This window comes from Eschrichtius robustus, chromosome 15 (genome assembly GCF_028021215.1).
Source record: "Eschrichtius robustus isolate mEscRob2 chromosome 15, mEscRob2.pri, whole genome shotgun sequence".
NCBI classification, from domain to species: Eukaryota; Metazoa; Chordata; class Mammalia; order Artiodactyla; family Eschrichtiidae; genus Eschrichtius; species Eschrichtius robustus.
In genome coordinates, this window is record NC_090838.1 from 9,275,656 (window position 1) to 9,303,389 (window position 27,734).

The window sequence follows — 27,734 nt, forward strand, 5'->3', positions numbered from 1 at the left end:
CGCTCTGGGCTGAGCCAGTCGCCGGTGCCGCTGGGGGGGGGGGGGGGGCGGAGGCGCCGTAGAAATGTGTCGGTGACATTGAATGGGGAGACTGAGCGCGAGCGAGGCGCGCGCGCGCACACTCGCGCACACACAGCCCCGCTCGCTCCGAGATCCCCGGCCACGTAAGTAACTATTAATACCGCCTCGCCGAGAGATGCGGGCGTGCTGAGCTCGGGGATTGGCCTCGGGCACCGTCGGCCGTCCCCTTCAATTTTAAGTACACATTCCTCTTACCTCCGGTTGGGGGAAGAACAAAATAAAAGAAGAAGAAAAGCCGTCAATTTTCTCCAAAACAAACCCCGCCAGGCAATTTGGGTTGAGGGTAGGGGGAGACGGAGTGGTTGCAAATTATTCCAAGGCGAGATCCAGTTACCGAACGAGAAAGGAACAGCGCGGGTTGACTGGGCTCGGGGTGCATCCCCTTCCAGGGCCAGGAGGACCCCCGGAAGCTCGTGCTCGGAGACCACTGATCTACCCTTGTCCCTGCCCGCACTTCTCGCTTTATTCGGAGGACGATCTGGAGCGCGAGGGAGCGGCGACAGCATGAGCCGGTGCTGACCTCCGCCCGGCGGGCCAAGCCCTGGGCTTTGCCGCGGTACCTGTGCCCGGACCACAACTCTGTGCCCAGCTTTTGCAATCTTTTGTTGGCAGCGCTGACCGCTCTAAGTTAAATGCTCCCTTGCTATTTTTTTTGTCTGTTTGTTTAAATTTTGGAGAGCTCTTGCGGTCTTGGAAAAGCCTCAGACGCCATCTACAGTTAAAACGTAGGTAACTACCCTCTCCGGCACCCCCCCTTCCACGCCCCCCACCCTTTCCACCAAAAAAGGGGGTGCAGCGCGGATTCTGTCTGCGGTGCGGCGCGAGCCGGTACCCGTGCTTATTTCCTTTTTCTTTTTGTTTGGTTTCTAACGCGCTGAGACCAAGCAGCGGCCGTGCGCTCCCCGAAGATTGCACAAACTACAGCCGGGCTCCTCCGCCCCGTCTGCGGTTCGGAAGCCTGCGTGGGGATCGCTTCGGGAGACCCGGCGCTGCAGCTCCCCACCTTAGCAATCTGGTTACTCGTCTAGATCCACGCTGGAAGAAGAGAAAGAGAGAGAGAAACTAAAAGTGCGAAGATTCTGCAAATCGCTGGCGGCTTTGGGGTAACAAAAGGACCCGAGTTGCTGCCGACCGAGGACCCCCGGGAGCCGGGCTCGGAGCAGACAAGGTGCCCGGCGGCGCCCATTTGGGGGCTTCTAACTCTTTCTCCACGTAGCCCCCTTCCCGTCCCCTCCCCTCTCGTTCCCTTTTAAAATCCGTGGCACCGAGGCGCCTGCAGACGCACTCGCCAGCGACTCGTCTCTCCAGCGGGTTTTTTTGTTTGTCGAGTGCGATCCCCACACTCATGAACATACACAGGTCTACCCCCATCACAATAGCAAGATATGGGAGATCGCGGAACAAAACCCAGGATTTCGAAGAGTTGTCGTCTATAAGGTCCGCCGAACCCAGCCAGAGTTTCAGCCCGAACCTCGGCTCCCCGAGCCCGCCTGAGACTCCGAACTTGTCGCATTGCGTTTCTTGCATCGGGAGATACTTATTGTTGGAACCTCTGGAGGGAGACCACGTTTTTCGTGCCGTGCATCTGCACAGTGGAGAGGAGCTGGTGTGCAAGGTAAAGAGCCCGGGGTTTGCTTTTGCTTTTTTTTTTTTTTTTTTGTCTTTTAAAAAGATCCCCCCGGCCTTTTGGAGGGGGCCGGAGGGCGCGAAAGGTTGCCGAGCCCTGCAGTCCGGGGTGGGGGGAGGGAGATTCGCGGGATAATTATCCGTGGTCTCGTTAAATGGGGTTATGTATTTATTTGTTCCTGTTCGACTAGTTGCGAAGTTTTTAGAGCGTTGCGGGCAATGCGGCGGGCTGCGGCGGGGGCGTTTTGGGGAGAGCCCGCGGCGGGGAGGGCGGCGGGACTGCGCGGGGGCCACGGCCACGCGTGCTCCCAAAGGCTCGTGGAGCTCCTCCGCGCGACGCCGGGTCCCGCTGCCCGGGGATTGCTCCCTGGGTCCAGCCCCCTCCCCTTCCAACACCGAGGAGGGAATCCCCCGCTAATTTTAAGGCGCTGATGACTTGGTTCCTTTCGCAGCCATTGTTCTCAGCAGCGTGCAGGTGTTGAACCTTTGTTCCGTAGGTGCCCCTTCAAAGAGACACACAAAGGTGTCCCCTCTGGCTGAGCCCAGGGGCCCAGCGCGGGGAAGGAGTTCACAAAGAGCTTGCTTCTGCCAGGAGCCTTGAAAGGAGGGCTGGGGGTGGAAATCAAAGCCGCCAGCGCACCCTTGGGTGCAGGAAATTGTGAATCCTTTGGGTCTTTTCCTCTTGTCTCCGTTCCTTCTCGTCTCCAGCTCTCCGAGCCGGAGCCCCCCTCGACCCCGCTACTCCACCCCCCCCCCCAAGCACACACCGTTGCCTGTATGGTTGAGAGGCCAGCATTTGGAGCCTCGGGGATTCACAGTGCTAATGCAGAGATGGGCACTTTCCTTTCCTTTTCGTCTTTGACCCTGAACTGGTTGGTGTCTGTGTTGAGTGTGCCTGTGTGTCTTTGTGTGCGCCCACAGGGCTCCAGACAAGGGGACGAGCAGGAGACTAGTTGCAAACAAACAAACAAACAAAAAATGAAGATGGTAGAGCAGGCTACCCAGGAATTGGACATAGATCAAGAATTCACTGTCGCTTAATTTTAGATTTGCTCACTGTTGTTTTTTGGGGAGAGGGAGGTAAGGAGTGGGGACCCCTGATGTCTTTGAAATGGGCACTCGGCACAGCTGTGCTACAAATAATGCATCACACTTTTACCATCAACCACAGGCTTTGCGAACTTGCTTTCTTTCATAGGGGACTGGAGTATTTCATTGTGAAACATGGGTTTTGTGAAGGGTCTCCAGTCTGTTTTGCAATTGTTCAGTTCAGACCTCAGGGGAAAATCAGAGACTCTTTAAACATTGCTCTCTGCTTGTACTGAGCATTTGGTATTTTGCACCTTCTCCAAGCTATTGAGACTCAGTGCAGCTATTCCCAGTTAACCAAAATTCAGTAGGCTATTCAGAGCTGGATTGAATTCTCAGAAGACCTACAACGTTGTACAATGGGGTAGTCATCCTTTGAAATGAATGAAATCCACAGAGCTGCCACTCTCATATGAAATATGCACAATCACCCAGCAGCGAGTGTTTTCACTCCTTTTGCTAAACTTCGGTAGAGCATTTTAATATTTTTCAAAGGCTGGAGACGCGTTTAAGTCAAGGGACTCTGCCGCCAAATTCTGCAGAAGCATCTTGCCCGCTATTTCTTTGTTTAAAGGCAGAGGTGACTCTGGCCCCTGCTGTTTCTTTCTCCCTTCAGATTTTTCAAGACATATTTCACTTTGGGCTGACCTTATAGTGTCATTCGTAGACTTGCTCTCTGGCCTGAAACTGTACTTAATCGGCTGGTTCAGTTCTTGCAAAGACTGAATCAGCCCCTCACCAATTACTGTGCGGCTGCCAGTGGATTTAAGTGCAGTATCATTGTTCTGCTTGACAGAGGTCATCCCTTTAAGACACAGCAGCTTCTGTTTGCCTGCCTTTTTACCAGAGGTGATGTGGGTGACTTCTTATGCAAGCATAGTTGTATATATCCTGGGAAGCTCCAAGTGGTTTTATAAGGCTGCTTCTATGAACTACCCTCACGTATGCACTGTGGACTCTTGGCTTACTGCAAGGCTCAGTGAAATCTACACGCTGAATTCCAGTTCCTTTTGACATCTTAGAATATAGAGTTCGTGTCTCCTAGCTCTGTGTTGACCCAAGAAAAAAGTCTTTGCAAAAACAGATCCAATGTAAAATGCCACTTACAGAGAACTCTATAGGATTCTGTAGGACGTAATTTGGGAGAGAGAGACTGGAGGGTCATTTAACCAAAATAATCATGCCTGTTTATTGTCTCCCTGTGCCTACTTTAAGCTAGGCAGACGAAGGAAGGGGACTTTAGGGGGTTCTTAGCTTACTGTTTTCATGGAAATGCTTGTAGCTACCGTGCAGATTGACATAATTACTATCTTGACAAAATGGGCACTTTTTTTTTTTTTTTTTGCAAAGGCTATGAATGATGGCCTAATCTCTGCCTTATCTGAACTGTCACATTATATAACTAAGGCTACAAATTAAACATTTAAAAGAAGCTGGCAGCCAGGCTTATGGTTTGATTTTGCACTTGAAGGTGATGGTTTAAATACCAATCCAAGCCCATAAATGCCTGTTATAGCTACTAATAAAAGTTTGGTTCCTACCCATTTGGGAAAACATAAGTACTTGCTTTACTTTTGATACTCTGTCCACCATCTTGGAATTTAATTTAGTCTGTTCTACAAAGGGTATGGCTGCATTTTGAAGCTGCCATGAATTGTTTGATTTTTTTTTTTTAATTTTAATGTCCATCCAGTTTTTCAGCAGCAGGACAGGATCATAGACTAAAGGTACTGAGCAAAAAAAAAAAAAAAAAAAATCACCTTTTATTTTTTAAAAATGCAGCTCGAAGCAGGAAGTATGTTATAAATAATCATAACTCCATGAGTACTGGCGACATAGCCTGGTGCTACAGATCCCTGCATCCTCCTTATATAACGCAGTGTTTACATTAGCCACTGCAAAACCTTTATTACTCTCTGGGAAATTTTTGAGGCTTTCCTGGGTTTCTGCTGCCTGCAGTCTTGGTGTTAAAGTTGACTTAAGCGTTTCAGATTCCTAATTGAACGGACCTCTGAGGTCACCGCTCGCAGGTCATCATTTGACAGTATCAGGGTGTGATTTGTGGTCTCTGGAGACACTGAAATATTCATTCTTAAATTCTAGGTTATAGTGGCAGCAGCTGTGCCACTTTCCTGAGATGCCTTATTATGGTTCATTCACAATGTTACTTTGCTTCCTCGCCGGGGTTCGCACCAGCCCTCCCGGGGTTCTTAGGAGGCCGGTTTGACTCACAGATTTTTGGGTTTTGTTTTTTGCAGCTAAGAGAGACTTAACTCATGGATTCTTAAGTAGCAGCCTGTGTCCCTGGCTGGGTTTTGGAAAGCCTGTGAATCCCCTCAAGACAAATCCAGTATTGTACATGCTTTTGAGTGGTCATTGTCAGCTAAGAGGGGACAGAGCTTTTATCAGATTCTCAGGTGGGATCTGGACCCAAAAAAGGTCAACCATGTTCTAAATCAATGTCTTCGGTTTCTGAAGAGGAGGGAGGCCCAGTGGTTCTGAGTGCATTATCCACCTCGTGCAGGTTATTGGTGGCCAAGCCAGGATTAGAGTCTCCAATTTGATGATTTCTAGGCCAGCGTTTCCCACACACACTGCAAAATGATGATCAAGGAGAGTATGTTGTAACTAATGGAAAAGAAATTTAAGAAGCTAAGTGATGGTGAACCGATAACGTTCAGTGTATTGTTAGAGCAATCCTGGCCTCCCAGGCTTCCCAGCAAGGAACCTGCGAGCCTGCCCCTCACTTCTGCCGCGCCAGATAGACTCATCATACTTACATTCCCAGGCGGGTAGGAAAGCCACATTCCAAACCCAGAGATTTGTATCCCTGATTTAGTGGAGCTCTTGAAATGAATGAAGGCGTTTTCTTGTAACCTCAGAAAAATCTCTGTAGTGTTAATTCCTCTTAGATCTGTCTCCAAAAGGTACTGGGGATGGATTTTCTTTCTAAATAACCCCACAATGAGGTGGCATTTCACAGGCTCATTCTGATTCATAGAAAATCATTGCATAACTGATTCATTGAGCTGGATATCTGTGGAGGGAAGAGAGAAAGGAGCGTGTCTGCTTTCTTAATAAGAAGGACTGTGTCCTTTCCTAGCTCTGCCACTGGGGGCTTGATTTGACTTGTTATCTGAGCCTCAATTTCCACATCTGTGAAATGAAGGTATTGAATTAGGTAACCTTCAGTCTACGCATTTAATCTATTAATTGCTATTATGTTGTATACTGCTATACAACCCAATTATGCAGCACAGAATATGTTGTATACAGTTGCTGTAGCTGTGTAGTGTTGGTGTACTTTTTTTTTGAAGGTAAATAAGGTGTTATCTGTGCAGCTTGGGATGGGTCACTTTCTCTCAAATTTTGCCTTAATCTTTCTATAAACAGAGGGGATTAGGACAGAGAGAAAAAAATCATAAAACTTATTTGTGATTTGTTTTGTGTAATTGTGTATACAATTTGTGTAATACAATACACAAATTGTGATACACAATTTGTGTATTGTATTACATCTTGCTAAGCATTCTGACCTTCGTTTTCTCATATAATCCTCCCGGACACGGTGAGTCAATCACTTGCCCTTTTGCGCATGAGGACTCGGAGGCTCAGAGAGGTCAAGCGAGTTATTCAATGCCACACAGCTGGTAGGAGGCAAGGCCAGTGCGGTCTGGGTCCAAGTTTGGCCCATGTCTATGGGAGGCAGCCACATTCTGTGACTCGGTTGTACAGGATTTGGTTGTACTCTGACTCTTGGTCTTGTTGTTCATCCTGCCCTAGGTGTTTGATATCAGCTGCTACCAGGAGTCCCTGGCCCCCTGCTTTTGCCTGTCTGCCCACAGCAACATCAACCAAATCACCGAAATTATCCTGGGGGAGACGAAAGCTTATGTGTTCTTTGAGCGCAGCTATGGGGACATGCATTCCTTCGTTCGCACCTGCAAGAAGCTGAAGGAGGAGGAGGCGGCCAGGCTTTTCTACCAGATCGCCTCAGCGGTGGCCCACTGCCACGACGGGGGGCTGGTGCTGCGGGACCTCAAGCTGCGGAAGTTTATCTTTAAGGACGAAGAAAGGTGAGTCTCGTTCCTGTCCAGGCCCGTGTACTATAACAGGCTGCTCAGAGAGGTTGGAGTGGACATGGTTTTTTGCTGCCTGACGTCCAGGTGAGGAGGAGGGAGCGTGGAAGGACAAAGGGAGGTGGATACCGCAGTGTTTGAAGTGCCCTTGGAAGGCAAATTGCCGCTCCTCTAAGAGATGTTATCAAATGCTCACAAGTGCCAGATTATTCTGTGACCCAGTAGTTATTTTTGTCTTGGTGTCTTGAACTCTGAAGGTGGCTGCCAGCCCATGTGGCATTTTCAGTGTGAATAAGGCAAGATTTTGAAAAGCTTGCCTTCGGAAAGCTCCATGCCTGGCATCAGTTGTTTGTCATTCATGCATCACTCATTCAATAGATATTTCCTAAGTCTGTTCCTCAGTATGAATTACAAGTCTCAGTACCGTGACTATCAAGTTGCATTAGCTAGTCAGTGACCTATAAAGGAAACGTTACAGACCCTACATACACGTATGTACTGGGTCAGATGGGAACTGGGGGCTGGGATGTCAGTTCTAACTAGGAATTGGAGAGTCAAGAAAGTTTTCATAGGAGAGGTGATTTTGGAGCCAAGACTTGAAAGATGAATATGTTGTAGGCAATGTGGGAAGGACCAATGTTCCAGGTGAGGAACCTGCCTGTGCACATGCCTGGCAATGTGATGGTCTCGGTTATTTTAGGAGACGGCCGGACGGGATGCTAGGCATCTGGGCTTCATTCATGGTTCTTCCATTAACTCATTACATTCTGTTTAGCAGATCCCACTGGGGCCCTGCTTTCTCCTCCAGCTGACTTTGATTGTAAAAACTCTCTCAAGTTACTTTTTTTTTCTTTTTAATAATGTGCTTTTTTAGAGGAGTGGAAGCAGCTGATTTATGCCCGTTGCTGACTATTCCAAGGATTGTTCCAGGGGCTCTGCATACATGATGTCATGGAATTCTCGTGACTGCCTTGGGCATCCTCAGCTCCCGTTAGCAAAGTGTTTAGTGAAGTGAAGGTTCCATTGTCACAAAGCTATTAAGGACCATCTGAATACAAGGCTAGTGCACATCATTCATTCATTCACTCAGCGAACATTTCGGGGCTACCTTTTATCTGTCTGGAACAGATTTACTATCAAACCTTTCCATCTTCCATTTAGTTGGCCATCGATCCCAGTGGCCAGTGGTATATTTAGGCGATGGCTTATAGAAGTCTCATGGCATCCAAATGAGAGAGACCTCGTGGTGTGTGCTTTGGTTTTTCCATCTTCATGGTTTGAGCTAATCGGGCAGTAAATGTCTGGGAAGCATTTGGGGATTAGCACAGGTCAAAGGGCCTGTGGTTACTTAACCCAAATGGAATAATTTCATGAACTTTTATAATCCAGCTGAGTATACAAAGTGCAGAGGGCCCCTGGATTTCCTGGACCCACAGAAGTTGATTATTGTTCCATATTTTTACCCATAAAGGAGTATCATAGGAATCCGTGGTGGCCAATATCCTGGTCTCTGACAGCGGATGGCATTTACCTTTATTAACAAACTAAAGAAGGCCGGGGGCGCTACTGGAAGGTCTAGAGTGTGGGGTGATGGTTACTTTTCTTTCAGCTCAGGTGTGTCTGCCCTTGGAGCCTGGAGACCCAGGTTCTTATCCTTTTTTTTGCCTTTACTCCACTCTGTGACCTTATATTGGTCCCTTCCCCTTGGCCTCAAGTTCCTCATCCTTTTATTGTCCTGGCTCAGTTCTACTGGCTCTAAGGTCTTCCCGAGTTCCAACACTCAGGCATGTGCTGCTTTGAATATTCTCATATGGAAAGATAAATATACATCTGACCCAGAATACTGACAGAGAGGTATCCTCTTTGCCCTTCAGTGTTCCACCATCCTTGAAGATCTAATAACTCTAACTACAAAAATAAGAGTTAATATTTGGTGACCTCTATAAGCTCCTACCATAACGTTATCTTTTTTTTTTTTTTTTTTTAAATCAGTCATCAATTTTATACACATCATAAGGTTATCATTTAACACACTTAATTCTCTCTGCAAATTGGAGAGGTGAGTATTAGCATGTCCATTGGGTAGATGAGGGCTCCGAAGTGTAGCATGGCGAAGTCTCAAAGTTACCGACCTGAAAGAGCAGAAATAAGGACATATTATCTCTGTTAAGTCAGCTCTCAAGAAATTCATTTGGCCGCCACCAGGAGTCAGGACAATCAATGCTCTCTCTCGTGGGGATCTGCATTTTTAAACATCCATCTTTGATTCTGTCTCTTTAGAGAGGAATTTCAGGCATCAGCAAGGACAGGAGGTGGGTGGCCCATCCAGGCTTAGCACAGCCGTGGTAGACACAGATTTGTGAAGTGAGTCAGAGTAGGCTGGATGTTCCCAGGTCACAGGATATGGGAGCAAAAGGAGATGCTAGAGGTTCCACGCTTCAGCCCTTTTGTTTTGCCACCAGGAAGCAGAGCCCCAGAGGTGAGGGCGCTCACCCCAGAGCCCACAGCTGTCTGGAAGCAGATAAGGGCTGAGTCCGACCTCAACGTTTGCTGGTGCAGGGATTCTCCCCCAGGCCTGCTTGTCCTTTGCGGGAAGATGTGTAAGACTGCTGATCAGTGCATTGTGGCAAAGACAGAGTCTTTGATGTCGCAGGGGCTGGGGAAGAAATACCCACGCGTAAGACGCTTCCAACACGAGAACTGTGGGGCTCTGATGCTTGGTCTGGAGTTATGTTTGACTTATGCAGAAGAGCAGACCCTTTCTAGAAAGAACTAGAAAGAGGCATCTCATGTGAATGTGAAACCGGGACACCACTGGAGCAGGCGTGTCAAAACTCAATCCTTTTTAACTCCAAAGAGCATTTTCCTTCTGAAAAAGACAACCTAAGGGACAGGCAGGAAGCTGGTCTTCATCTGTTTCCAGCATGTCTGAGCACCTGAGCCCGAGCAGCCCAGCCTCCCGAAGGACCATCGGGGGGAAGGAGAGCTCCCCATGCCACGGGCGAGGCAACCGGGCCGCACAGGAGCTAGGTGACCTTGCTCAAGGTCTCACAACCAGTCCGATGATGGAGCTAGCCTAGAAATCCTATCATTTCCTTCCAGAGCTCTTTTTCTGCCCCGAACCATGCTGAGGTCCCAGTGAACTTGCTGTGCCGAACACGACGTGTATCTCTGTCTGGGCAGCTCTGAGAAGGTTGCTGCTTTCCTTTTCGAGGACATTCTAAACGTTTTCATCAGTAGCTGATAGGACCTTTTTAATTTTCCCCCAACCATCAACTTTTTGTAAAAGATGAATAATGCTTAGTGGCCTTCGTTCATCTTGTTTGGTTTTTAACCTCTCGACTTGGGACTGTGAGATGGGTCTTGTCACTCAGCATATTCTAGTTCCCAGGGGCCACCGAGTTTCACGGTAGAGTCTCTTTGTTGGTCTGCACGGTGGCTGTGTGGCAACCTCGCCTGTATTTCCTGAGAAGAACAGGAGTCAGGGGCCCTGGGATCTCTTTGGGGCCATGCTGCTGGCAGCCTTCGCTTTTGGTCCTAATCAATAGGACCTAATCCACAGGTATTTCAATAGGACTCAAGCTTCTTCCTCTCTTGACAGCATCGAAGAGTTAGAAACAATGGGTTGAATTTGAAAGACTTTTGAAAAGTTAGACGACGGCGTCTGTGTCTGTTTTCTGATCCTTAACGCATTGGTCCTATGATGGGGGGAGCGGGACATAGAAGAGACCTTAGGAAGCACTGCTTTATTAAGCTTCAAATCACCAGACACCTCTTTTGCACTCTATTTTTTTAAAATTAATTAATTAATTTATTTATTTATTTTTGGCTGCGTTGGGTCTTCGTTGCTGCGTGTGGGCTTTCTCTAGTTGCGGCGAGCGGGGGCTACTCTTGGTTGCGGTGCACGGGCTTCTCATTGCGGTAGCTTCTCTTGTTGCAGAGCACAGGCTCTAGGCGCACAGGCTTCAGTAGTGTGGCACGCGGGCTCAGTAGTGTGGCTTGAGGGCTCAGTAGTTGTGGCTCGAGGGCTCAGTAGTTGTAGCTCGTGGGCTCTAGAGCTCAGGCTCAGTAGTTGTGGCGCACAGGCTTAGTTGCTCCGCGGCATGTGGGATCTTCCTGGACCAGGGCGCGAACCCATGTCCCCTGCATTGGCAGGCGGATTCTTAACCACTGCGCCACCAGGGAAGCCCATTTTTGCACTCTTTTGCATCAGTCTTCTCTCTCTCAAGGATGTGCTTCTTGTTCCTTGATGATCTTGAAAGTGATAGAAGGTGAAAGCGTTACATAGTGAAATTGGCTGTGCCCCATGTGGTTCAGAAAGAGACCTGCCTCTGGGCTGACTTCTTATGCACAGATTTGCCATTCTGGACCATCTGTAACTCTTGAGTCCATGGCCATCCATGGGAACATTCTTAATGGCACTGTCATCACCGCAAGTCCAGTTTCTCACAAGTGGCTTTGCAGGCATCATCATACAAATGACACCCAATGTTCTATTAACCCTGATGCTAGGGTGCCTTCTGCCTCTGTGTTGAATCAGCAGCACCTCAGATTCTTCTGCTCCTGTTTTATTTGTTTATTTTTATTTTATTTATTCTGTTTTATTTGAGCTAGATTCAAATTCTGGCTCTACCACTTATTAGCTACCTGATGAAGTCATTTCATGCTTCTGAGCTGCACTTTCTTTCCTCAAAGCAGAAATAATAATTGCATCTCTGTAGGGTGGTTGTGAGAGTTCAATGAGATGATTCTGTGACTCACAGGGCAGGGCAGGCACTTACTAATCAACAGCTGCTCCTAGAGTCATTGATAAAATGGTACCGTTATGGGGGAGCGGTTCCCAGAGAATGGAGCACGCAGTAACCATTTCCGTGAAGGGGGAGCCCTTGTGATGGAAGGGTTCAGATTGAAGCCACATCCTCCTGTTTCTTTTGTTTAACTATAATCACTGGATCCGTATTATGAGGGCGCCTGACAGGTCAGGTACAGGTGGTGTGGAACCGGATGCTCAGAAGGGCTAGAAGGTTGACGAGATGGACCGAAGGCAAGGCGGACAGAAGCACAGGCAGGGAAGGAGGGATCCTGCCCCAACAGGCCTGGACTGGCCACTGTGCTTCTGCCCCTGCGCTGCTGCCTCTCCTCCATGCCGAGCTGTTTCTGCAGGGCAGAGCCTCAGTCATTTTGTTTGTGTTTTGAGGAAGTTAAACCCCTATCCTGATTGAACTCGCCCTGGACACACCCTTTGCATCCCCAGTTCCTGTCGTAAAATCCGAGATGGTCTGTGTGAGTAGGAGGGGCCCCCTGTTGGTTGGGGCCCTGAACCTGAGAAAGAGCTGTGCTCAGATTCCCAGAGGGTGTGCCTGGGTCCTCCAGCCCCTCTCGCCCTGCTCCGGGATTAGATGGGGTCTGCTTGGTCAGCCTGCTTCCTGAGGCCCCATGGTTCAAATCCCAGCCTCTAAGGGACAAGGCCAGTTATGCCCGTGCAAAGTGAGTTGCTGTCTGGATTCCAATCTCTCCTCTTGCACTTATTCATAACCTTAACTTTGACAAGTTACTTAACCTCTTCTGCCCCGTTGCCTCATCATAACGAGAGGACTTTGCTCCTGAAATTACGTGAATTAACGGCAGTGAACCTGATGCTTGGCCATAAGCACAAGATCCCGCTGCGGTCCTTAGCCTCTTCTGCACTTGGTGTCGGGCCCTCTGGGTGACACGGGGCCAGTCTGCTGACTCAGGACGTAAAGAGCCCTTTAAGCTGGTGCCTCCTGGGGCTGCAGCGGGGCCACCTGAGGAAAGTGGCAGGGGCAGGGATTGTGCCTACAGCAATCCCCGTTTGCCAGCTGGATTTCTCCTCCCCCTTGCCACCCCTCACCCCAGCTCCCTGCCCCCAGCCACAGTTCAGTGTTGACGTTTCTTTGCCCAGAAATACCCCACGTGAAGGAGAAGACGGCTTCTGTACATGTTTCTTCTTTGGTTTGAAGATCGTTATCTCTTGGCGTCACGGGTCTCATTTCCTCTGCTTTGTGGGAGCCGATCAGTGCCTGCTTCTGCCAGAGGGGACTCTTTGTAGGAACCCAGCAGCCTGGGGTTTTCGGTAGAACAAAAGCCCTCTCTGCCCAGGCACCAGAGGACCTGCACCTCCCTGTGGGGTGAAGGCCTCTTCCCTCCCACACCAGCCGAGGTCAGTGCTCTCTTTCCCAGGTGTTAGTATCTATATTGGTCCTCCCTTTAGATCTTTCAGGTTCTTCTCACCTCTCTTGGGGCTCAGAATCTAACAAAGTACAGAGGGCAGGCATTGGAGCCCTGGAGACCAGACTCTGCTTTCTTTCATTAATAGTGATTTATGTTAAGTTGTAGGCTCACTGGATTTTAGGGAAACACCTTGCCTTTTTGCTTTGAAGGAGACCGAGCTCCTGGAATTCTCTTCTTCATGTTGACCACTTTGATGTGCATCAGGCCCATCCTTAGGGAAAGCTCCTCTCCCCAGATCCTTTTTCTCAGGATGTGTCAGTGACACCCTCCGGTAGCGCCCACACTTACCTCTGTCATAGCGTGTCTCCCGCTCTGTTGTTATTGTCTGTGTGCATCTCCAGACTGTCCTCATCTCCTGCTGGCCTGGGAGCTCCTTGGGGTCAGAGGCTGTCTCGTGAGCACTGTTCCGGAACATGGTGGGCACTGAATGAATGAAAATGCCTTTTACTGAGTAGGAGCGGCTCAGATGGGATTCTAATGACAGAGTGAGAGGGGCAGGGAATGTATTGATCTGATGGTCATGTCGGTCATTGCCCAGATGGGAGCCCAGAATGACTAAAACTTAGGAATCTCCCACGCAGACACCTTTTTTCAAGAGAACAATTTACAGGGTTCCACATCAAGTAACAAATCATTCCTGTTTTGATTTAGTGATTTATGCAAAAGTGACATTTATCTAAGATACCGTTATCCATGTCTGTGGTGGGTGTCATTTTATTTATGAAGGGCTTCAGGTCACAATTAGAGGGGAGGGCTTCCTCAAGTTTCTGTGCTTAGAAATAGACTAAAGAGTAGGAAATCCCAGCAGGATTTCTGGCTGGGCTCTTTACTATTGGGGCTTAATAACTTAGCTCATGGGCTCGACTGGGACCCCTCAGGCAAATGCAGCAGAGGGCACAGCAGTGAGATTTTTGATTCCTCCACTTGACCGTTTGACCTTGGCCTGCCTTCTCTGACATGGGTTGGAGATAATAAACTTAAGAGTATCCAGCACAGAGCCTGGTACACTGCAGGGACTTAAAAAGATACCTGTCGTGACTGCTGTCCGTCATCCTCTATGGCTGTGACCCTCATACCCCAGCAACCTAGAGATTCATTTATCTGTTCAACAGATATTTATGGAGCACGTGGTATGTACCTGGCACTATTCTAGGTGCTGGAGATACTGCAATGCCGAATGAGACAGAAGCCCCGCTCTCACAGGGCTTACATTTTAGTGAAATAATATCTAGGGTCCACCATGTACCAGGCCCGGTTCTAGCTACAACACTTAAATGAATTTCATCTGAATTAATTACTATATTTAAGTCAAGCCATTCAAACCCAATAAGTGAGTTCCTGCTATGGTTATCACCATTTTACAGATGAGGAAATTGAGGCTCAGGGTCGTACAGCCAGTCAGCACAGACCTGGGGGTTGTACCCAGGAGACCTGGCTCCCAAGGTTAGGTCCTCAAATGCCACGTTAGCTGCAGAAATAGATGCCACGTAAAATACTACCCTTGTGCTCAACTTGTAGAAGGAATTTTCGTATGCAATTAGGCAACAAGTGAACAACACGAGGACCTGGCCGGCGGGTGTCTAAGTGAAGCTCAGGACTCGGTTTTCTCTGAGCAGTCCTGGCAGACATAGACTCGGCCACCAGTTAACTAACCCCACGGGCAGTCCTAATATGTCCTGTTGTTCCACTTTACGGAGTGGGTTTGGTTTCCTCTGCAGAACTATAAGCTGGGGTCCATTTATCATTTGGGCCCTCATGCCGAGCACAGGACCTAGCATTATAAGTGCTGAGTGAATGTATGACATTTGACTCAATGGGGGTATGAATAGCCCCATATACCCTGGAGGCATAAATATGATGAGAAAAATCCCCTAAATATACTGATGGAAGAAGACAGTGGATGGAAACAAATTTTAAACGTCCTTTATCCAGCCCTCTTGGGAATTTCTCTAAACCATGGACAGAATCCAGTCTATTTGAAATTTCTTTGGACTCTAGACATCGCAGTTCTTAAGCAGTCACGCCAAGATGCCCTGAGCTCTAGACAGCAGGTGAGAGCTGGGGGCATCTCACAGACACGAGAATCACACTATCTTGCAAACGTTTATTAAGCACCTGTTATGCACTACTTGCCGTGCTAGCTATTGGGGATACAAGACTCAATACCAGAATCCTCACCTAATGGAAGACACAGTGCAATGGTTATTTTTAACACCATGTTAGAGAGGAAGGGTGTGCGTTAGAGAGCTATCTGGGAGCAGGAAGAGGATATTCCAACAATGGAGTGGGGTGTAGAGAAGGATTACGTCAGGGAGGAGATGGGCTCCTTCACAGGGTTGTTCGGAGTGATGTAGGAGGGAAGGGGAGGGGTCCCGAAAGTGCCAGCAGTAGGTGGGGAGGGACTGCTGGGGAAGGGTACTCTGGGGCGGGGTGGGGGTAGAGATGAGGCTGAAGAGGTCTAGGGCCTTGGCTTCATGCCTGGGACCTTGAACTTGATCTGAAATTCAGGAGGAGCCATTGAAGTTGTTTTCTAGACAGGGCTGGGACGGGGTCACGTTGTGATTCCAGAAGTGTGTGTGAAGGATGGGCTGTGGATGGACATCCACTTCAGGATGCTGAGGCTGAACCAGGACTCAGGCAGTGGGATGGGGGGGAGGGGAGGGGAGGGGGATTTAAATCCAACCCTTTTATCTTTGCAGATAAAGAAATCAGGAAGGGAAGGTCCTTCCCCAAAGTCCTATAACGCGTTAGTGACACGACCAAGAGCAGAACCCGGTTTTCTGACTCCCTGAACTTGTTCCGTCTCTGCTCAGGCCACCTGGGGAAGCCCCAGTTTAGGACGCTGCCAAGGGAAGCGTCCCCGTCCGGCCCAGTGTGTGGACCAGCTGCTGACAGCGCCGCTGGGGGTGGCGGGCTTGGAGGCACTGGCCTGAGCCCTGCCCTCACCCCACCAGTGGGGCATGGATAGGAATGTTCTGGGTCCCACATCAAGCGAAACAGCACCTCAGGATGTGCCTGCCTCTTCCTGGAAGAATCTGGGCTGGTGGCCCCTTGGGGCAGCGCTGTCCAGCATGGAGCAGGGATGATTGCCTGGGAAGCTTTCCTGAGAGGCTGAATCGACTGATCTGGGACCGGGGGACCCTCGGGGACCCAGGTCTCAATGCAGGGGAGCGAGAGGTGGATGGAGTATCGATGAGGCGTCCGAGGAGTCCGAGCTGCGTCGCCTCCCTTGGATTTCCTGTCTGTTCCTATGACGACGGCAGGCAGGCTGCATGGGGAGGGGGGGGGCGGGGTATGGCTTCCCCAATCCCACCATGGCCCTCATGAGTTAGACACGAACGTGCGTCTGCACGCCAGCTACACAGGCTTTTACGTCCTGGCTGGGCAGCCGGTGCCGTGGAAACACCTGGGTGCTTGAGTCCGCTTGGGTTTCTCCTCCCCACTGTGCTGTTTCCCAGCAACTGACTTCATCTTTCCAAGCTGCAGATTTCTCTGAATCAAAGCGGTGCAGGAACCACCACGTCCCAGATTGTGGGGTGGTGTTGTAGGGCAGTCAGAGGATATACTGCCTTCTAGAACTTACCAGCCCTCCCTAGGTCCCCCTCCCCTTAGACTTCTCCCTCCCCCCCCCCACCCCCGAGTGCTTCCCTTACTGGCTTACCTGCTGCTCGCCTGCTAATTTGTGAGCAGCTTGATCTAAGTGCTAGGTCTGTTCACTGAATCTACGGGAGCTGGCGCATCGGTGGCTCTCAGAGGTGACTGCTGGAAAAATCTATACACACAAGGCACAGAGGCTCAAAGGAGTAATGATTTATTGGGCAGTCTAGCGACCTGGGGAGTCCCAGTGATGGCTGCCAGGCTAGCATAATGCAGCCCATGGTGCTCAGAGGTCTTCCTTGAGCCCCCCAGCAGTAGCCCCAGCTGGGACGCTTGCTTGACAACTGGACCGGCAGCCAAGGGTGGCTTTGCAGTCGCGGCTGTGGCTGACTGCGGCTGACCTTTCTCCCTCGACCCTTTGCCTGCTTGGACCCACCCCACGCAACGGCCTTCAGTGACTTCCGGACTTCCTGCCCAGGCCAAGCCCACTTGGTCTGGCTGAACTCCCAGCCTGGCCCCGCCCTGGCCCACCCCGTCCTGATCTCTTCCTGCTGAGAGCCCTGGGTGGGGTTTGAGGTTTAAAAGCAAAGGATGATTTGCTTGTGTATACCTTTTTTCTATTTTGGATGGAGCATTGAACATGGAAATCCAGGTTCTGTCACTCACTTTCCAGGTGGCCTTGGACAAGCCACATCGGCTTTCTGTACCTCAGTTTCTTCATCTAGTAAACGGGCAGGTCCAGCTACCACCATCCACCTCATAAACTATAGCACTTAGATCATGTATGTGATGGTTTTGTGGGTGCTCTGGTGCTGAACAAACCCGGGGCCATATTTGTCTCCATAAACCCAGGGTCTCCCTTAAGAAGTTTCTCTGTCTTGGACACCAAGTAAATCTGTGATGTTGGTGCCAGCATGTCTTTTGGAGAGGACACTGGCATTAGAATCCTCCTGACGTGGATTAGACCTCAGTTTTTTCAGTTACTCTATGTATGGCCTAAAACGTTTCATTCTCTGTGCCTCAGTTTCCTTATTTTTTAGAAAGTGGCACATACAATATTTGCCTTTCAGTTTTGTTATAAGAAGTAAGATACGTAGACTGAAAAAAATCCCAGCATTTTATAGATGTTTAATTCGCGGTTTCCTGTTGTTGTTACTGCAATTATTATATCAATATCAGGATGTTATATAGGAAGGGTTGCAGTTCCTATAGATTAAGAGTTAAAGGAAAGGTAAAATCGGGAAATCTGAAGCTAGAAGAGCTCTTTTCAGGCCATGTACCATTGGTTCTCATTTTACAGAAGGGAAACTGAGGCTGAGGTCGATTTCGTGACCCACAGGGAGCCGCTCAAGCCTCTGCTGAGAGTGGGTAGGACATCAGGTCGGGGCTTTCAAGGCGGGTGCGGATGCTCTGTGCGGGTGGGGAGTGGACCTGTATCCTGCTGGTTCTGGCTTCCTCACCTGGCTCAGGATCCGAGGACAGGAGGCCTGGCACCGGGCTGGGCCTGCACCTGGGACACAGGCTGCCCCCGTGTAAGCCTTGTTCATTCAGAGGTTGAAAGCAAAGCAGGCTGTTCCCCGCCTGTGCCAGGGACAGGTTGTGGAATGCACACAGGGATGCAGCTTGCAGGCCAAATCAACACTGCCTGGGGCTCAGGGCTCAGGGCTCTCTCCTCCAAGAAGCGGCAGGAGATAACCACTGTCATTTACAGCTCTTTGGCCACACAAATCTCCACCATCCTCCCTTGTCACTTTCAGGAGTCTCTATTCATCATGTACCGTCTCTGGTCTCACCACCTCCATGAAGCCCATCCTGATTACCTTAGTCAGTACTGAATAATGTGAGCAGGAGTGAGCTGGGCACATATTTGGGGGAAGAACATTCTAGGCAAGGGAAAAAACAAAAAACAAAACAAAACAAGTGCAAAGGGCCCAGGAAGGTACCGGGGCACAGAATTCACATCCATTTCAATCTGCCTGAGGATTGTTCATCTGTCTTCCCCTCTAGGCTTTGGGGCTGAAGGTGGGTTCCTTATCGTAATAAGAAGGTTAGTTAGAGTTTCCACCTCTTTTTGCCGATTTACTATGCTACGCTCCTTGATAGATGCTGTACTTGCATTGTTTCATTTAATCTTCACGAAAACCGAGGCGATGGGTGTGACTTGTCCTGTCTGTGTCTCCCGTGAGTAGTTTATTTGAATGACTAGGGCCATCCGATGCTCCCGTTGATTTTTATGAAAATCGATTTCTCTGCCTGGAAATTCCTAATCCCCAGACTCATCAGGAGCCCTCAGAAGCTGGAAGACTGCATTCATTTCCTCCCACTCTGGCGGGTGCAGGCGCTCCGCCGGGCACTCCCTGCAACACTCCTGAGAGGAGAGGACGATGCCCCCCCATCCCCGGGGGTAAGCTGAGCCCCAGAGACCTTCTGAAGGGCCCTGCAGTTGTGTGGCACGTCCGTGGGGACCGGAGCTGGAACTCCAGCCCGGCTCGGGCCCGCGACCTATGGGCACCCCGGAAGGTCCTTGTTTAAAGACGTAATCCAGACTCCTTGCCTCGACCCTTGCCTGGGAGTGATGTAAACAAGTTCAGGATGTTCCCAGAGAGGCAAGGTCAGAAGAATGCCTGGAGCGCCGCATTTCCTCCCCGTCCTCTTCTAGGCTTCTCTCAGCCCACCCCCGGGGGATGCCTGCACGCCTGCGCAGAAGAAGCCGGCTCCCCGACCCTGGGGCGCATGCGTGCTGCGCCTCGTGATGGGGCGGCTTCGCGGCCCGGCCAGCCCGGGTTGCGTTCCTCCGCCAGGAGCTGCGGTGGCGCGGGTCTGGCCTCATTTCCCCGCCCGGAGAAAGGCGAGCGCTCAGCCGCTAACTAGTCTTCCCCACAGATGAGCTGACCTATCCTCTCTGAGTATTAGACTCGGTGCCCCCGTAAAGGAATAATAATTCTTGCCTTGGAAGTTGATTTTATACATCTTAAAAAGAAAATATATGTAGATACCCACTCATGCTTAAATGCAGAGACGGTGTTTGATATTTGGCACTTACTAATTGTCAGAGGCAGAATTTGAACCCGGGCCTCTGACCTCAAGACTCGGAACTGGCCCGGCTTCTGCGTGGCGGTGTCGCTACCGGCCGCACCGAACGCCGTGTGACCACAGATCCGGATGCTCCCGCCGGAGGCTCGGCCTCTGGAGGGAGGAGGAGGCAGCGGCCGCCGGACCAGCTTAGGGGCAGCGGAAGTCAGCGGCGCATGGAGTGCTTTTTGATTAATTTATTTTTTTACTGCCCTCAGATTCCTTAGGTATTTGCATAGCTCCTGAGTCCTCGTGTTGAGTCGGGGGAGGAGAGAGGTGAACTCCGGGCAGGGGGTTAATTGACAAGAGGGAGACCTTAACCGCTTTCGAAGGCCCTTGTCCATGATCTGGAGGAGGGTTCCGGAAGAGCGGTGAGGATGAAAGTGGGGTCCCCACGGGAGGGAGGGGGCGGGGTTAACGGGGTGAAGGAGAAAGTCGGAATCTAGGGCTGTGACCCAGAAGGAGATAAGAATGAAAAAAGGGCTTTAGAATTGGCTTAGCACGAAGAGCTTGAGGTGGGGAAGCCCGTCCCCCGAAAGGTCCTGGACGCCACACCTCCCTCCTGCCCTCACCCTGACACGCACCTGAGGCGCTGTAATTTACAAAGCCCGCCCCTAGAGCCTTCACCTGGCCTCCACTTAGTCCTGGGAAGGTGTAACTCCTTTACCCAGAGCAGGGGCCGTTGTTCCTTTCAAGGTGAGCTCCCGGACGCTCCCGGGGGTCAGCAGCGTGACTGTCCCTTTTACTCTTGGATCGAGGGATTGAGTGTCTACTGTGTGCCGGTTACTAGTCTAGGGGCTGGAGATACCGCAGGGAACACAGGTGGTTTTCTCCACGTTCAAGGTGACCTTAGCCACCTGCCCAGGAGCCCCTGGAGGTGGGGAATGAGGTGATGACCCTGAAGCGACCACTGGCGTCGTAATACAGAGTATCAGTGCAGAACCGTGGACGTGTAAATGCGTAGTATTCCCGGCGGTGATGAGGCGGATGCGGGATTCTGGGATGGGACGCTACTTCGTACAGAAGGGTCAGGCAAGGTCTCTTCAATCAAGTGCATTTATTTGACCAGAGACCTGAAAACGCTGAGCGGTGCATGTATCTGGAAGAAGAACATTCCGGGCAGGGGCCTGGGTGGGGTGGGGAGGGGAGCATCGTGTGCAGAGGCGCCAGGGAGGACTGGGCTTGGTCGGCGTGTGTGAGGACCGGCGTGTGTGAGGACCGGGGCAGGGTCTGCAAGGGAGGGGGCCGTGTGGGTGAAGATGGTCGCCCCCGCTTGGACGAGCTGAGACGAGACAGCGGCGGAGGGTTTCGGCAGAGACACCCGGCTCCAAACCGAATCCCCTGGTTCCAAGTCTCATTCCACCGGGCGATAGCCCCTCGTCACACAGATGCGAGGGCTTATTATTGTTATTTGCACTGCAGTCATTCTTCCCATAGCTGCTCTGCTGCCAACACGGTGAACCTGGAGGTGAGGAGCCTGGCCGGTCCCGAAGCTGGGCAGGAGCTGCTGCTGGTGAGGGGGGGCGGGGGAAGCTGTGGAGAGAACCCACTGGGGCCTGTGGTTTGCGGCCCTTCCCCTCTGCCCCGTGGGTTTCACCGACTCACCTCCAATTTCTGAACATCTGGTGAGGCTGGTGTGAGTCAGCCCCACCTGCCACCTTAGATTAGAAAAAGGAAAAGGAAGAAGAGATTTGTTTTTAATCCGCTCAATTCCAGATTAGCACATCTAGGCCCTTCCTATTTTTACAGATCATTACTAAAGGGGGAGGAGAAGAGCATGTGCACTACAGATTATAATAGAATATGGGTGAGCATATAAAGAAGATGTGTTGCTATATATGACAGAAGCCCAGAATGTTAAAACTGGCAGAGACTTTAAGACTGTCTTGTCCAGATGGATGCACAACTGTGTGCATGTACTTAATGCTACTGAACTGTACACTTAAAAATGGTTAAAATGGTAAATTGTATCTTATGTATGTTGTACCACAATAAAAAAAAATTAAAAAAATAAAACTGCCTTGTTCAGTACTCTGCTTTAAGGCTGAGAACAGAGAGGTTTAGTGACTCACCCACAGCCACACAGCAGATAAGAGATGTGGTCTGGCCTGGAATCTGCTCTCCTACCTCCTAGCCCAGCACCTTTTCCAGTGACCACAACTATTTCTTGCTCACTGATGGAAATTAGGACGAGGAAGTAGTCACCCTTTGGTCTTGGAAGCTCCTGTAATCCAAATATAGGATCTTAGAATCAGCCCAGGGTTTCATCAGACCTTTTGCTCTAGAGAGCGCCCAGCAGTTCTCCTTGGAATAACTTGAGCCTCGCCTCCCTTCAGTGGCTCTTAGGGGAGCTGTGGTGACTGCCTGGAAAGGCTAAGACCTGCAGTTGGAGAAAGAAAGAGAAGTAGCAGTGGATGGACCTGAGTCTCGGGCTCTGATTTAGGAATAAAGCCTTATTGTGGTTTCTCCAAGCAGTTTCCTATTCTCTGCTCATTTGAGCCTCCTGACTCCTCAGGGCAGCAGGGTAGATGCTTTGATGGGCCCTTTTGAGATGAAGGAACCAACTGATAGGAATGATACTGACCTTGTAGGACCTCGTTGGCACTATCCATGGGGTCCCAACCCCTAACTCTAGCCCCTCTTCCCCGTCCCATGTCCCCTTCGTGGCAGGCCATCATCAGTGTGATGGAATGGGATTAACTGAGTTTACAGGGCCTGAGAACTATGGGGACTTGGCAGTGGAGGTGCTCTGGCCAGGAGAGTGAGAGGAGGGTGTCAGTTTTAAGCCCTGAAAAGTTAATAATGCCTAACTTTCCACTCAGAGAACAGCAGGGCAGGGACACAGGGATTCTTGGGAGGCCCCTGGGCTAAGGAAGGGATGCGAGGCTAGGTGCTTGGGGGCACTAAACACATACTTATTTTGTACTTGGTGATGATATCAAGCCCTTCTGCATAAAGGTGAGTGGTAGGTTCCAGGGACTCAGAGTTTAATGCAGGATTTCTCCACCTCTGTTCTTCCCCATCGTACCCAGGAGAGTCCTGCATCCATCAGCGAGCTCAGTGGTCCTTAACTGGTGGGGGAAAGATTCACACACACACCCATGTACCCATGAGAGACAGACTCACATATGTGCTGGCGCAAGTGGACTATCTAGGTAACCTGAGTCACATATGTACCAGGTCAAGGACCAGACCCTAGGAGTGTGATGGGCAGGACAGGAGGCAACTTCAGCAGGAAATCTTGGAAAGAAGATGAGGATGTTGGCTTTGGAAGGACTAGGTAATGGGATGCACTCGTGATTGAATGTTCCCTGGCTCTGCCTGTGTCCTAAGAGAGGCAGCTTGGTATAGTGCAAGGAGCGTCAAGGTTGACTTAGGAATATGTGAGGTCAAGTTTTCTCTATTTCCCAACTAGAAGGCTCTGGGCAAGTTACTCACACTCTCTGAGCTTCCATGTTCTTTTCTGTAAAATGGGGTAATAAAATCCTTTACGTCTAAGTAAAGGGCTGTTGCGAAGCCAAAATGCCGTTGAGTGAAAAGTCCTGCTCCTGTGTTGTATCGTGTTCGCCACAAGTTTGCCAGAAGTTGTGGACAGAGCTTCTGTGAGCTTCCCAGCTGGCTGGATCTGAGTTCAAATCTGGTGTCTCCCCATCAGGACCCAGGTGTGACTTTGAGAGGATGACTTAATCTTTTGCTTCCTCGTCACTGAGATGGGGTGATAATAGTGCTGTTTGTGGCTTGCTTACTTGCTGAAGGTTACACTCCCCCAGTAGATCATAAGTTTCATGCAAAGTCTTTGCCTCCTGGGTCCCCAGCCCCGGAATAGGGTCTGGCACCTAGAAGGTGCTCAGTAGGTAATGTTTGGCCGGGCCAATGAATGAATGAAGAGTCATGGGAAACATTAGGTGTAATGATGGGATCCGTGGGTCTCAGAGCACCCTTATGAGCTCATGTTTTCCTTCCTTTCTTGCAGGACTCGGGTCAAGCTGGAAAGCCTGGAAGATGCCTACATTCTGCGGGGAGATGATGACTCCCTCTCCGACAAGCACGGCTGCCCGGCGTACGTCAGCCCAGAGATCTTGAACACCAGTGGCAGCTACTCGGGCAAAGCAGCTGATGTGTGGAGCCTGGGAGTGATGCTGTACACCATGTTGGTCGGGCGGTACCCTTTCCATGACATTGAGCCCAGTTCCCTCTTCAGCAAGATCCGGCGTGGCCAGTTCAACATTCCAGAGACTCTGTCGCCCAAGGCCAAGTGCCTCATCCGAAGCATCCTGCGGCGGGAGCCCTCAGAGCGGCTGACCTCGCAGGAAATTCTGGACCATCCTTGGTTTTCTACAGATTTTAGCGTCTCGAATTCAGGATATGGTGCTAAGGAAGTGTCTGATCAGCTGGTGCCGGATGTCAACATGGAAGAGAACTTGGACCCTTTCTTTAACTGAGCTCACGCCCCACAGTGACTTAGCAGGTACCAGGAGCAAGAGAGGGCAGTGGAGAGGACTTCTTCCAGGGAACACGTATCGCCTGGTTTGGTAGCAAGAAAGACACTGACACTCACAGGCTTCTTGGTTCAAAGAAGGAAAACCGTCAAGGAGCTGACTGAACATGTAGCATGGGGACCAGAGATGCGGGATGGGGGCGGGCTCCGGGGCCCTGTCGGATGGGCGGGAGCCCCCTGGAGCTTCTCTTGCCTAACGGAGCCCCCCGGAGACTACCCCTGTCAGTTAGGCTGCTTCCGCCTACCCCACTTTCCATTTTGTTCCAAAATAGTTGCAGATCCTGATAGAATCAAAACTCTCTGCCTCAAACATACATCTTGGCATCGCACTGTTAGCATTTAACTTCTTGTCATGATTCAGGGAAGGTACCATTGGCCAAGGGTTGTTTTTTGTTTTTTCTTTTCCTTTTTAAACAAGCCAACCACCTATCTGATAATTCACGGGGTTCATTTAAAAAAAATTCGGTGCACACAGACTGACATGAAACCTGGGTGCTAAAACTAAAAGAAAATAAAAATCCATTTTGTGTCTCTTAATTGCGTTCTTCAACTCATTTCTTCTAAATAAACTATTGAACATCCTGATCAGGAAATGACATGTTAATACTTTGCTCCCTGAAGGGGGAAAAAAAAAAAATCTCTCCTTTAACCCACTATTCTGTTTTGTGTCAATTGGTTTATGGCAGGAAGCTATTAGAAGTCAAACTTCCAGATGCCTTACGGCTATCATAGTTTAAAAGAAAGGAAGACGAAAGGAAAAGAGAAATTCAACTCCTTTTTTTTTTTTTGGTGAATGACGAGGGCTGCGTTACAGGCATGCCTCTTTGCTGAGATGATTGATAGCGTTAGTGTGACATCCTGGATGCTCTCGGAGTCTGAAGCTTTTGTAACACTCTGATCTCAACTCAACATTTTGTCTTTGTTTTATCGGCAACTAGTGAAATGAAGCAGGTTGTCCCACACGTATAAAATACAGGGCAGCTATTGAGTTTTCTTTACGGAGTATGATTTTTGGCTTGGAAGGCCCTCTGGTTAGGACAAAAAACCTCAGTCGAGACAAGCGGGAAGGAAAATAAGCTGAAAGCTAGGATGATATAAATAAAACAAGCTCTCTATCCCCATACGCACCTTTGTATTTTCAAGAACTCTTCTATTTATTAAGGAAAATGTCACATTGTGATGTATTAAGCCAGTACTTCAATTACGGGTTAACTTGGGTAACATGTTACATGCTGTAGTTAACATTTATATATATTTTTTTCTCTGAGTATTTCTGTCCCTGAAATAACCTTTTATTTGGCTTTTCTAGATAGCTTTATTTGATTTCGAGTGGCAAAAAAAATTTTTTTTTATGGCTTTTCTATTGCTGTATGATACAGAACTCTTTTGGCATCAATATTTGTGTTTCCAGTACCTCAGTTGTTTGGATTTTACTGCCTGTATACGTTTTGTGAAATGGTCATGTTTTTGGGTAGGTGACACGTGGACTCTAGTATGTAAATGTTACTTGAATCTGTGCTTCATTATAGTATGTGGCATGTATGTTCAGACCTTGGATGCTTTATTCCTACTTAGCAGGATCCCAGCCTCACGTTCCCAGGAGGGCGGCTTATCCGTTCATTGTTGGGAGACAAGGAGGCCATGGATTTGCTCTTGATTCTATTTTGGTAATGGAAGATAAAAAGGAGAGAGGGTTTTTTACATTCTGAAGATGGGGCTGAGTCAAGAAGGACCTATTTTTCTTCCCTCTCCCTTATTTTTTAAGTCCCCTGTAGGAGGAAAGATTGGTGACATGCATGGTGGGAATCTATGGCCTCTGGTGCTTTGTCCTGTATTTGGTTTCATGTTTTTGTCCTAATCTCTTCAATCAATAAAATTGTGCGTATTTAACTAAACTCCTGGGGTCTGGCAAATGATGATTTTCTGCTACTTGGGGTCTGAGGCCACCTCACACCAGCCAGGAACTCATCCGTTCTCTTAGGTCGCCGCTCTTTTACGAGGGAACCACTATTACTATTTATACAAAGCAAAACTACCTTCTGTCATGTTTGGGCATATGCTGGCCAAATTAGATGTAATATCTCACTGAATTCACACTTTCAGAGGTGTGAATTATGTTCCTATTACAGATTAGGAAATCAGCCCAGAAAGTTGTATAACTTGCCCGATGTGAAACCACCTTTAGGTGAGTGAAGAATGAACCCCAGGTCCATTGAATCCCAAGCCGGTTACTCTTTCTAAGATTTTAAAGCCCAGAGTTTCTCAGGGCGAGTGTAATAATAGCTCTGCAGTAGCAAGGCTTACCTGGGACACAATGCAGGAGTCCACATGATTCCCCAGAGAAAGCATCTGCTGCAAACCTGATTGGAAATCTCCAAGGTGGAGCCCACCCAGCTCCCAGAAACAAATGTCCACCCAGCATCCCTTCTCTCAGTCAGAGATCCAGGGAGTATCAGAGCTAGGTGGGCTCTGTCAGCAATCCCATCTACCGTACACCTCATTTAAGAGACGTACCTCCAGCCCAGAGAGGGTCAATTCAATCCTGAAACGTTCAGTACGTGCCTCCTCTGTCATTTCAATGCAGGTTGGGAAAACAGACATGGAAACAGACAAAGACAGTGGTGGGTTAAACACAGGTTCATGGCAGCCCATAGATGAGTGCCCCACCTGTCTAAATCCGTCAGGTGGTATCCTGGAAGGGGTGGCCGCTGAATCAGTCCGGAAAGAAATGGCTTTGGGTAATGAAGGAAGAGAAACAGCAGTCCTCTAAGCTGAGGGAACTGTGAGAGCAAAGAATCTAAGATTTGCCCAAGTGAACGTCCCTCGGTGCCAAGCTGTGGATGGTACTCATCAAAGTCCTTGCAAAGAAGTGGGTTTGTGGCATCTGGGCGGACATGGCTGAAGCGGAGGATTTCTAATCAACTGCACCCATCTTCTAAATTCACAGAATGCTTATCATCCAGTGACATCACCTCTATATCCCCAGCAGCACCTGACCCCATGCCTGGCTCATGGGGGGCGTTCAGTAAACAACTGTTCATTGATGTTTAATTTGTGCTGGGGGCTCTATATACTGCTAAATTTCCTTCCAACCCTTCTAAGGGGTGCATCATTAGAAAACATCCTTTGCAAGGACGGAAGCCCGCCAGTAGTGGCTTTTGCTAGGGCACAGATAGGCTGATCCAATTTCTTTGCTCTTTCACTGCCTGTGATTAAGCAGAAGTGGGCCTGCTGCCTAATGAGTGCCTGTTTGAATTGTGTTCTGTCAAACCTTCCCATGTGTGGTTACTGCGGGGAGGGAGTTGCTGGCACACACACTTCCAGCTTCTATATGAAAGCTTGCACCTTGGTGGGGACCCAGAATCAGCAAGCTCCCTTTTTCTTAATGTCTCAAGGCTTAGCCAGCAGAAATCTTTGATTCGATCATGCCTTTGGGGATA

At 49.5% G+C, this 27,734-nt stretch overlaps 1 protein-coding gene across 3 annotated transcripts; it reads left to right on the forward strand.

Annotated features, from left to right (window-relative positions):
• The first annotated feature begins 93 nt into the window (after positions 1–93).
• On the forward strand, positions 94–26,189 carry TRIB2 (tribbles pseudokinase 2). 3 transcript variants are annotated; one of them, XM_068564779.1, is made up of 4 exons: positions 94–806; positions 961–1,696; positions 6,580–6,872; positions 23,770–26,189. In XM_068564779.1, exons 2-4 carry the CDS (start codon positions 1,427–1,429, stop codon positions 24,236–24,238), a joined length of 1,032 nt encoding a protein of 343 aa, XP_068420880.1. In that variant the 5' UTR covers positions 94–806; positions 961–1,426; the 3' UTR covers positions 24,239–26,189. The 3 variants fall into 3 exon arrangements, with proteins under 3 accessions (XP_068420880.1, XP_068420881.1, XP_068420879.1); XM_068564780.1 differs by having other exon boundaries at positions 970–1,696; XM_068564778.1 differs by having other exon boundaries at positions 94–1,696.
• The last annotated feature ends 1,545 nt before the right edge of the window (positions 26,190–27,734 follow it).